The following is a 12,818-nucleotide window of genomic DNA, read 5'->3' on the forward strand; positions in this document are numbered from 1 at the left end:
TAAAATGATCGACTTTTCTGACGAGATATACAAAAAAGAAAACCCCTAAATCTTGTCTGATTAAGTCGTGGACTCGTTGACGCACATTCAAAAAATTGCCACATCCCAAAAATTATCTTACCCCCAAAATTGCCACATCCCAAAAATACTGTATACTGCGTACGAACTCTGCGAGCAGTTTATCTTCCTCTCCGATGTGTTTATTCTTAATAATTAAATATTAATCACGACTCAAAGTTTAATTAGTTTAAAAAACCAGCAAGCAGAGCTAATGCAATACATTTCAACATCACTGCTTGATTTTTAATGTGATTACTAACACAGGCACCAGTTGTTGTGCGAGTTGTATTCTACTCGATGGTCTCTTTCGAAATAATAGTCTTAATCAAAATAACCTTCCTCAGCGTTGCAGATCTATCATAAACGCATTTTCACCATTGCAATTTTACCGCGGATTCACGGAGAAAAAAACATCAAATAAGTGTAATCTTACCTATTGTTGATTTTTTTCATTATACTGCTATTTACCTTGTTAAACAGGAGTCTTTCGTTTCATCACTCATCATTTTCAGGACGAAACGTAAGACGTTTCCACAACAGACCCAGGATCAGTTCTACTGCGCGAAGCAACAACAATCGATTGGAAACCTGACAATTCGGTTTCAGTTACATCTCCAGGCGTAACATTCTCATTGAAAACCACCAATTAGTAAAACGATGATGAAAGAAGATAAACACACCTGACATTCAATCTTCTCCCTTTTTAATCTGATTGTTTATCGACGAGTTGCGTACGTTCAATTGTACCCTGAACGTATTGTTGACCAAACATTTTTCTGAGGAACTACAACTGTCTCGTTTAACTTTACTATTATCACAAAACCACTTTGAAGAAGTCAAACAACAGACCTAACATTAGATGATCCAAATTTCAACAAAAAAGGTCAATTCCAACAGTAACCTATTGATTATTCCGTTTCCATATGGAAACATTGAGGAAAATACTCGAAATCACAATGAATGATTTTCCCCTGAATTCAACCTCGAAAGAACCAATCATACCATCACTAAGGTACACTCACTTCCATAAATAACTATACAGGCGTAAGCGCAAAACAACGCACCTGTGTTGGCCACAGTGGTGTGCAGCCTTTGTTGTTTGTAATCGAGAGGGAAGGGTTAGATTTTTCTCAAAGTAAGAAAATAGAATTTGTGTTAAAGCCAACATTGGTGCGTTGTTTCGCGCTTTGGCCTGTATAGTTATTTATGGAAGTGAGTGTACATCCTCTCTAAAGTGTCTTTATTTTCCAGCTAAATGCATCGCAACCAAACACTAACCAAACAAAATTCCTCTCATAAAACCTTTCAACATTTACGAATAAATAAGACATATTTCACTCTCTAAGAAACAAACAACGCTATTCTTGAGTAAAATGGCGATTTCGGCGTGGGAAGTGACATTTCTTTAAAATTGGGGGAGATCGTTGATCGCTATAATGTAATTTGATTTCCCTTTTGGATGATTGTCATTATTCAGTCTTGTTTCAGTTCCTTAGATCTCTAGGAACGAAGTTTTTCAGTTATTTCCCCAAAAGCGACTGCACCCCCTGAAGAATTAAACTTTTTGTTACCACCCCAACTTTCATTCATTATAGTAGGCGATAGGGGACTTTATCGCACACCACAGCCTTTGGGAATCCGATACTACACACATATCGCGTATAATTCCCTATATGCCGTGATAACAGACCACCTAGATGCCATTACCCTCATCCTAAAAGACTTAGGCATACGAATTAATCCATTACCCGGAAAGTCATCGATAAACGTGTTGGGTTAAATTAACAAATACAAACTGCTGTTTTTTCTCAATAACTTTTATTCTTGATTATTATCACTCTACGACATTAAACAGCGCGGTGAATAAATTGCACACCCACACGTATAAGTAAAAGTTTATCTGGTTCTACACTCTCCTTTTGGGAAGAAGTCGAGGGTAGTTAATTTTTAACCTCGAACAAAATGTATCCAGAAATTTTTTTAATGAACTTTGTTATTGTAGTGTTCAAGGTGTTAAATTCAAAACCCTTCTTGAAAATATTAAAAATTTCTGTAAAAAAAAAATTTTAAATTCAATTTTTTTTTATTTTTGAAAAAATATGGTACTTTCAATTATAAATAAATTATTTAAAAAATTCCCTCGTGTTCTATCCCGAGGAGAATTTTCCCGCAGCGAAACGCGGTGGAAATACGCTTTAAATAGAATCGCTTGGTTGAAACGCTTACTATGGAATGCATTATTATTGCATTCTAGAACGCCTTGTTTCCGTTTTTTTCTTCATCACTGTATGCGTTTCTGGAAATGCAACTAGAATTCGTTTCAAAATGCGTTTTTTATGTATTTATTTTTCATTTTAAATGCACTAAAATTCAATGCTGTCATGAATAAAAATTTATTTCAACATCTTCTGTCAACAACTTTTACTCATCTATAATTGTCTTTCAATTCTTAGCAAACTTATTTTTAAAAAATTTTTTACGGAGACATGAAGTGAAGTGACAAAATATTGCAGCAATGTATTATTATATGTCAATTTACAAGGAAAATCAAATGAATAGTTTTTTTTATTAAGTAACAGTGTAATTAGGCCTATGTCAGGAATCGGCCAATCGATGTCGAATCTCAAATGTTGGATGATGCTTGAATAATATAGATGGGTTCTCATTCACGAAAAGCACTACAGTCCTGGATAATTTGAGAGAACGTATATCCTCGATCTTAAAAAAACCTGAATATCATTAAAAGTAAAAAGAACTGTTTCACCAATCACTGATGTTACCATATGAGACAATCTCAGATCAAGATATTTATCATGGTTATCATTTTCTTATCCAGAATTATCAATACAAACTCAGTGAATTGCAACAAATAACTGAATATTGAAAAGGCCTCATTTGAGTAACATACAGTCATGCCTGAAAGTTTCTTGAACAGGCAAATGGCTCTCTATGTTTTCAGTTTAATTTGACGGAAGGGATACTACGGTGCCTACCGTACCCCCGATATTGTACGCCCTTTTCTCTTTTTCTTTATATTCTTCTCTTCCTTTACCTACGAAAGAAAAAGAGAAAAAGGCGCAAAATACTGGGGGTACGGTAGGCACCGTAGTATCCCTTCCGTCAAATTAAACTGAGAACATAGATATACCTCAGGGATAATCTATCAGTATTTGATGTACCAATGTACCAATGTCTTACCTCAATAAAAAGTTATTCGATGCAAACAAAAAGAAAAAAAGAAAAACAGACTTAAACTGTCTCAAATTCAGGAGAGCGAAAGTGTCAAACTACGCCCACCAATCAGTGACAAATTTCGCTTAAGATATCCACATATGCCTGAATGCCAGCGGCCGCCAGCCTGTCATACCACAACAAATTATTGTGATCTTCGTTTATATACTTCTAAATTCCTTAATTGTAATCTCATTCGGTGCTGTTAGCGTCAGCATTTAAATAGTACAGAGCTTATTTAAATATGCATGTTTCCACCAATAACCGATGACCGATACCGCATTGCTTCCTCGTCCCATTTTAAAATATTCTATGATAATATTACAGTGGTTAGCGTACTCGCTCTATGACAGAGAGGCGGGTGGTTCGACTCCATAGCTTGTCCGTTACTACCCCGAAACTATTGGAAATTTAAAAAGAGTCGTTGTTGAAATCTCCAATGAGAGATTTGTGATTTTCCAGAAGATCTTTTAAAAATTAATTGTTTGAGGTTTTTTTACTACTTGTTGGCTTATAGGCATGAAAATGTATTTTCTTTGCATTTAAATTACATTTTTTAATGCTTAATATACCCCGGATTACGATACATCAGTACCCAAATTTATAAATTTTGTTAAATCGGCTGGCCATCGATCAGTGGTGACCAATGGGGTTGGGCTGGCTTTTCCCTTTTTCTTACCTTTCCTCTTTCAAAAATTGAGATTCTAACCCCAAAATGCCCAAAATATGCGTTGTTTAACCATCCTATTTAACGCAACGCAAAAATAGACGGAAAAATTCTCCTCGGGTACTTCTTTTATTTTATAAGTTATCAAATTTTCATAAGAATCACGTGTAAAATAGCTTATTTATGAAATTAAAAGTGAAAGACGGTCAATTTATTTTCAGCCACGCGGCCGCCGCAGTTTACATGGTGCCTTATGGCCAAGTGGCCTTTACGAAATTTTCCCATTAACTATAATACTTAAAAATTAGAGGCTTTCACCAAAAAATTAACAAGATAATGCCCTATTAATTGTAAAATGGCCAATAAAAAGCGATTTATAGCTTTATAACTATTGATTGGCAAACAAAATCCTTTATTGCCCAAATCTAGCATTAGTAAAAGAACTCAACGCCGCAATGACGAGGCGTGAGTTGTCTTAGTTACGAAAGTTCGTCTGTACTTCGTTTGTTTTGTGTCAAGTTATAGTGTCTCATAACCAAAATAAATTTAGTGCAATTAATAAACAAATAAAAAAAATTTTAAATCAACATTTGTATTACACCATATCATCTTCAATGTTTTCGATTTCTGGTGAGTTTTCCCAATTTAAAACCTTACAATTTTTACAAGCAATAGAACATGGCATTTGATTTTTCCTGCATGTACATCTGTTTGCTTCGCACGATCCTGCGCAGCTGCATTTGATAGCCTTCAGTAGTTCTGCGGGAGCTTGTGGTAGTTCTGTTGTTATCGGAAGAAGTAAATCATCACTTAACTTCCACCCCCAATGGAGTGGTTCAAGAATATTGTTGCAAATCCAAACTTGAACCTTTTGAATTGTCAAATAATGTAGAAAACACACATAAAATTTTTTATTATGAATTTCTATTATTTTGGTTACCTGTAGTAGATATACTCTTCTACTGTGGTGTACCAATTCAGCTGATGTTGGTGGAATATCATGTGGCTTGACAAAACTAGTTGCAGCACTAATTTAATGAGTGAAGATTTTGTATCTTAGAGAGTCAATATCTTCATGGTGGTTAGCTCCATAGATTAGGGTCATTGTTTTTGCTCCAGCGGTATCTACTTCTTCTTTTGTTGCATTACTTTTGTAAAAAACTTTTGCATAATTTCTGAATTCCTCGTTACTTTTCAATAGCTTCAACGCCGAGCCTTTTCCAAGCCCATACGGTTTTGAGGTGGTGTCACATCCTACGATAGCATGAGCAAATAGCAAAAGCTGGCAAATGTTAGACCCCAACAATTCCGAAATTTTCGATATGTTCCAAGTTTTCCCGTTTTTTTCCTATTTTTTGGTTCAGAGACCATGTAAATTGGAAACGTTACTGCAGTAGAATGATGTAACAGTAGAATCAGTAGGTCGGTGTCATCGCCGATGAGAATTGTCCTATGTTTCATTGCAGATGAAACTGCTTGTTGGACGATAAGGACATCGGCGTCACCATCCGCGTAAATAACTTCTCAGGCTTGTTCACTGAGATATTTCCCAAATTGTTCGATGAATCGTGTTTTGTTTTTACATGACGATAAGAAGTCTTCTTTTGTCGTTGTGCATTTCATCTCTGGAGTAAAATCATCTTCCTTGCCAACTTACCTTGTCCTCTTCAAATGAGCAATGTCCTTTGTCAAAGGCTGACCATAGCCGTCAAAGACTATGGTTGGTTTATGTCCGTATTTAGTTTTTATTTACTTCCAAATGGTAGAAAAAATTGAGGAATATGTCTCATTCTTCGACCATGGAATACGATTAATAATTGCTAATCTGTCCAAGACAAAAGAGTGGGTTATCCTTGCATTAGTGGTTATACTGTTAATTGGGTCATCAGTAGTCGTCGTTGCAGTCGCCTTCGCTAATTCAGCCTTATCCGCGTTCCTTAAAAGGCCATTGCCATCAAACAAGGATGTTGTTTACGAGCACAATTCATACTTAAAGTAGAACGACTCTTCTTTTTCAGATCTTTTGGCGACACTTACGAGCCTAAAAATATGCCGCATGGCCTGTCCCTACCCGCGGCATGGCCTTAGGGTATGGCGGGGACGAATCCTTTGTCTACCATATCCTAAGGCTATGCCGCGGGTAGGGACAGGCCATGCGGCATATTTTTAGGGTGATCCAATATTTATGATCGATGAATTTAAATACATAACCTTAACACTTTTTTTAAATTAAAAATCAGAAAGATGAAGAATACTTCTTTATCTTTTTGCTAAAGAAAAATTACCCTCGTACGACCAATCTAAGTATTTTTAAAAAAATCTCGCGCGAGACACCGTTAGGCCTATCTCGCGCGGGTTAAAACGCCTTTTTTGGACCGGGGTGATCCAATACCTGTGGTGGGTACTGTATATCTATCATATATAAAGTACATTTATGAAGCTATTATTTAAATACGATATGATGAGCATTCCTTACTATTAAATATTACAAAATTGTTCTAATAATAAATTTATAACTTTATAAAAATTAACAAAAACCTTAAAATTCATTTATAACTTAATAAACCACTGGATATGACACATTGACTTACGTGGCCATATGCAAGGGCATGAAATATCATTAATTGATAGAAGAGTACTGGGACAATGCGGAAGGATGCGTCGATATGGATTTCTTTAACGTTCCGCAGAGCAGGTAAAATGCCAGGACTGAAAAATATCAGGGCATAATCATTTTCATGTGTCACCATGCCCCGATAAAAGACGCCTTGTCCTCTTAAGGTATTCCTTGTAAATGGAAATAAAAATATATGTATATATAAATATACACAGCATATATAATAAAACATTTCATATCGAATAGGGGAGACTGGAGTAAGACGGGACGGTTTTCGTTTGCCCCCTATATCTCCCAAACTAATCATTCAATTTCAATGAATTTTTTTTATGTATTGCTTATCGTTATGTACCCCCCATATTTTTTGTATAATTTAATAATGAACCATTCCCCATAAAATGCCTTTAAAGTTTACTCAGATTTATGGGAGGAGCCTATTTTTGGGGGTAATTGAGGACACTGGGGTGGGTGGTGAGGGACGTCCTCCGTTTTCGCCTTAAAATTCATTAATAAAATTGAAAACAATTGAAAAGGTGTTCCGCTGCATAGACTCTTTGAGTTCATAAATGTTTCAATTTTATTATTGTGTTAATGAACCTTTTTTCTTATATAAACAAAAACTCTTATGGAGCAGTAGGATATCTTGCGTTGCCAGGTTAGGAAATCAAGCCTCTTTAAAATGCTGTACGCTGATTGGCCCGTAACTGTCCCAAAATAGTCAAAAACAGCTGTCCCGATTTCCCGGTTTAGAAACTTTTTTTTTAAGTTAATACTGTCTAAACTAATTGATCTAAAATTCTAATTTTTGTTCCAAACGATCAAGAAATGATTTATCTTCATTTCCATATTAAATTTACATGCCATTAGCGTTTATTTGGGTCTATAAACATAAAATGGCGGAGACAAAAATAACTAAAAAAAACGTTTTTTAAGTTTTGTCAATAACTCATACAGTTATTGACAAGACTCAACCAAATTTCATGCCAAAGTAGAATATACGTATTGAAATAACATACTAAATTTATTCTTAATTTTATTAATATCTACTTTTTTTCCCCCTACTGTCCCTTTTGACCCGGTGTTTACTCCAGTCTGCCCTATAACAATTTAAAAACAGCTGTATCATGCATACCGATAAATGGGGTCGATAAAAGTCCATTATGAAATCACGATATAATAGGAAAGGTACACTCTCGGCTATCCCCAAGACCGGCGGCTGTTTAGTAAAGGGTCCCAAGATTCCCCGCCAGGTTCACTAGTATAGGAGGCCCCTCGTCTCTCGGGGGTATAGTAAAAATTGGGGTTTTTCGTTCGTTATCTGTAAAATTACCAATCAATGTGTCCAGAAATTGATTTAGTTTAAGCTTGATGTGATTCCCTATCCTTAAATACCTAATTTATCTAGATTAGGCAATTTTTTATATGTCATTTTGTGATTGAAATTCACATTTTTTTTTAATTTGCGCCAAAAAATCAAATCAAATGTATTTTTTATTACTTATTTTTGTTTATTCTATTTTAAAATATTCAAAATGAATTTTTAAAAATCATTAAAATATAATAAACAAAAATAAGTAATAAAAAATAAATTTGATTAGATTTTTTTGGCGCAATTAAAAAAAATGCGAACTTCAATCACGAATTAAACATATAAAAAATTGCCTGAAGAGTGTTTGAATTACGCGCGGAGGAAGCATTCTTTATGCATTGAGATGCAATCTATGCAATCTATAAAAGGTGAAAACTTAACAACTCCCCTATCATAGCTAAAATTGGAAAATTGCTCGAAGTCGCGTAGCGACTGAAGAGCAGATGAGATTGTATGGAAAGTTAAAGAGAAACCTTAAACCTTGTGTTGACCCGTTTATTAGCTGTCCTTCAAAGTGAGTTTTCTTCTGGCCCCCTATCGGTCTTACCCCTCAGAACTTTAGAAGCACAACATAAAAATTGAGCCACATTAAATCCCAGACGAAAAACGCGAGGAATCCTATGAACCGCGGCGACCGCCGTTCGAGAAGGATCCGCTTCGTCCTCTGAAAATAAAATACATGAGAGAATTAATTTTGGGGCTGGAGGGCGGGATATTTTTTACCAAGATTTAAGGTTTCACTTTAACTTTCCATACAATCTCAACTGCTCTTCAGTCGCTACGTGACTTCGAGCGAATTTTCGAGCAATTTTCCAATTGTATGAAAATTCGCTCTCTTAAAACCTTGTGACTTTAAAGCATACTCAATAACTTAAGCTGTTTGTAACACTGCGTTCGCAAACTCTCTCCCTGAATCGACCTCGCGTCTGTAGTGTCTAACAAAAACTGATTCCGATGCCCAACCTCCGCTCCGATGGATATTTTCGACTGATACACCCGCACTGGCCGCTCTGAATGCTGAAGCTCCTCTCGTCGAATGCGCTGAATACACAGAAGTATCTACTCCGGCTTCCGCCAACAAGGTTTTAATCCATCGACCAATAGTTCACGCTCCCACTGATCTGAAGGGGGACCTGGTGGCCAGGAATAAAAGACTCTGGTCGTTCTTTCTAAAAACATCTGACGCTTTGACGTAAGCCTCCAAACAGACCACCGGGCAAGTAAAAGCGGGCCTTTTCAAGGTGAACACCTTTAGGGCCGCCTGGCGTTGGGCCTTTCTGGGACGATTTAGGCTCAATTTTACTCCCTGGGAACTAAATGCAATCGAGTCACGTGATATTGACGCCAGTTCCGACACTCTGCACAGGGAAGTCAGGGCCAATAACATTACCGTCTTACCTGGTAACTTGGCAAAGGGCGTTTCTGAATTTGCCTGTCAATCCAAAAATTTCAAAACCTGGTTTACGTCCCAAAAATTTTTGTACTTAGGAGCTGGGGTTTAACATTATAAATCCCTGCATGACTTTCATCACCGTCGGGTGCTTTCCTACATCAAAGCCATCAATTGCTTTCAAAGTCGAGCTCAACATCGAGCGATAAACGTTTATCGACCTGTAGGCCTTTCCTTCGTTACATAACCCCGCTAGGAAATCTAATACCTTATTCAAACCAGGAGACAGGGGATCTTCACTCTGGCGAAGACATCAACTACGCCAACCATTCCAGGCGCTCTGGTATGCAGCTGCTGTGGTATCACGATTTGCTCTCAACAGAAGCCCGACCACTCCTTTCGAAAGGCCTTGGGCCTCATATCGTTCCCGAATAATCTCCAGGCGGCTAGTGACAACGTCCAACTGGATACTAGCGGATGCGGACATCCCGACGGATCTGACAGGATCCCGTTGGATGTTGGCAAAATTCGATGGGGGCTCGCACACCAGACTCATCAGAACTGGGTACCAGGGTTGCGCTGGCCAAATCTGGGCTATCAGAACCATCTCTACCCGATCCTTCCTTATTTTGTTCAGGCAACGCTGAATCAAGGAAAATGGGGGGAAGGCATATCCCAGGAAAAGGCTCCAATTCAGGCTGCATGCATCCAGGCCATCGCCTCCGGTTGGTGTTGCCAGCTGGCGAAGAGCTCCAGCTGTCGATTCCAATTCGCAGCAAACAAGTCCATTTGTGGGTCCTAAATGGTCTGTAGTTGACGGAAGACGGATTGATCCAGCATCCAATCGCTCACATCGGGGCGCATCCGTGACAACCGGTCTGCAAGAATATAAGAGCACCCGGAAGGTATACAGCCGACACCGTTAAGAGGCGATCTTCGCACCATATTGCGATCCGCGCGGCAATCGAACACACATTTTTCGAGCTCGTCCATCCTGACTTGTTCACATAAGCGACAGCCCTACGATTAGCCAACATTAATTGAACCGCAATATTGGAAGCTCCTGCCGTAAAGGACTTCAGCGCCCACAGTGCCGCTAATAACTCTAGCTCGTTAATATGCCGATTCTTGTCTTCACTAGTCCACGGGCACCTCGCCGACGCCCCGTTCAGCGCTGCGACCCAACCCGAGAGCGAGGCATCGGAGTAGATGATCAAATCGGGAATGCTCGCCGAAATAGCTTTCCCGTTTACCATGGCCAAATTGTGTTTCCACCAACTCAAGTCTTGACGGGCTCCCACGCTCAAAAAGATTTTAGACTGGAGGTTCTCACCCAACCGGTTTGCATGCTCGATGTACAGTTGCTGAATTACTCGAAAGTGAGCTTGAGCAAATGGCGAGCCTGCTCTGCCCACGCAAAATTACCCAAGATTTTTGCAATATCCCGCAACGATATTGATTCTGCATTCAGGGCTTTCTCGCAAAGCAGAACAATCTCACCTTTCTTCTTCGGAAGAAGTGACAAGGAAAGTTTCTCTGAATTGATTAGGAGGCCGAGATATTCGATATACTTCGCCCCTTCTCCTATTGATTTTTCGGTATTTATTAAGAACCCACAAGCTTCCAAAATCCGCACTGTCGTAGCAAAATCTTTTTCTACCCTTTTCTTGGACTGGTTCAGAATAAGGATGTCGTTCAGGTAAATTATAATTATAATCCCCTGTCTACGCAAAAAGGCGACCACCGGCTTCAAAATTTTGGTGAACGCCCATGGAGCCGACGCAAGGCCAAAGCATAAAGATAAAAATTGATAACCCTTCCCCCTCCACCTGAACTGAAGAAATTCTTTGTCGTCTGGGTAGAGTGGGATAGTCAAATACGCGTCCTTCAAGTCGATTTTGCAAAAATGGTCGCCCTCACTCACTAGCTCTTTCAAAACCCCAATACCTTCCATTTTAAAATGTTTCGGCTCCACCAACCGATTAAGCCACTCTAAATTAATAATCGGTCGATAGCCACACGAACTCTTGGGTATCATAAATAACCCGCTCACAAATCTTTGCTCCGGGCCAGCCACCTCTTTAATCGCTTCTTTCTCGATTAATGCTTTAATTTCCTCGTCACAAATTGCCATCACTTTCTCACTCATGCGCATGTTGTCTAAATAAAAAGCTACCGTTGGCCTCTCTAAAAACGGGATGCGCACTCCTAATGAGACTGCCTCCAAGACCCACCGATCTTGAGTCAAAGTCGGCCAAAACTCGTAAAACCGCTTAACTCTACCGCCCAGATGACGATTGTCACCGGTGGGATCCTTAACTAAAGGGATAGAAAAATGCTCATACCTTCCTTCCCTTGACTGCTGGTTGAAACCACCGCTCTTGTTGAACTCGTTCGAACCTCTGTAGGGCTGGAAACGCCCGTTGTAACGTCCATGCTCCCTGCCACTCCGGTAGTTGCTGCTATCACGCGTGTAGGGCTTTTGATGAGGGACACCGGCTCTTCTAATATTTCTCAGCTTCCGGTCATCGTCTGCATCACGCACCATCCTTCTCTAAAAGCTCATACCAAAGAAAGACCCGGTCTCTTTCTTGCAGAAACGATGAGGCTTCTTCCGCAAAGACACGAATTTGGGATCTGTAATCTTCAAAATGTTCTCCCGTCTCCTCGCCGTCAGGTTGAAGAATGAATCTCCCCAGAGCAGGAAGGCCGTCCTGGTGGCTTCGGATAAAGGAGAGTCTTTTAAGGCTGGATCTTTCGATAGATTCTCCCATACGAATAGCAGCGGTCGGGTGATGTCCAAAATCTTGTATTGCTTGGCCAATAAACTCTTCTCGATGGATTCTGCTTTTTTCGCCTCCATACTCTTCAAATCCTTCAGTCTTCTTGCCATAGAGCTGTCCAGCTGCGGGCATAGCAGCTCGGAGGAATCCGATCTGAAGCTTGGAACATACTTCTCTCTTAACTGCTTACCCTCCGCCGGCTTCAATTTCGCCGTCATCCAGGATCTTAAGTCTCTGCCCATCTCGCGGTCCAGGTTGAATTTTCCGTTGAACGGGGCTGGAGCAATCGGGTCCACACCTTTAGCTGTGTCCATGCCCGGAGGACCGCCCCGTGGTGGACGGTCTCTTGAACGGCTGCGTGATTCCCTATCACGTTCTTCTCTTTCCTGGCGTCGTTCACGCTCCTCCGCTTCCCTATCTCGATTAGCTCTCTCTTCCTCTTCTCTTAAGGTTCTCTCTCTCTCTTCTCTGTCCTCTCGATCTATTCTTTCTCTCTCCTCTCGATTTCTCCTTTCTCCCTCTTCCTCTCCTCGACGGTCATGTCGGTTACGCCCACTTCTACTATCTGAACTTGCACTTGAACTTGAACCCGATCTGGCACTACTCGACGACATGACAGCTTCGAACGACAGCTGAAAAAGGTCTGAGGGGTAAGACCGATAGGGGGCCATAAGAAAACTCACTTAGGAGGACAGCTAATA

At 39.6% G+C, this 12,818-nt stretch overlaps 1 protein-coding gene across 1 annotated transcript; it reads right to left on the reverse strand.

Annotated features, from left to right (window-relative positions):
* Positions 1 to 11,888: 11,888 nt before the first annotated feature.
* On the reverse strand, positions 11,889 to 12,731 carry LOC124207675 (uncharacterized protein F44E2.3-like). Its single transcript, XM_046605244.1, has one exon. The coding sequence runs from the start codon at positions 12,729 to 12,731 to the stop codon at positions 11,889 to 11,891; it is 843 nt and encodes a 280-aa protein (XP_046461200.1).
* Positions 12,732 to 12,818: the final 87 nt, after the last annotated feature.

Source organism: Daphnia pulex, chromosome 11, assembly GCF_021134715.1.
Source record: "Daphnia pulex isolate KAP4 chromosome 11, ASM2113471v1".
NCBI classification, from domain to species: Eukaryota; Metazoa; Arthropoda; class Branchiopoda; order Diplostraca; family Daphniidae; genus Daphnia; species Daphnia pulex.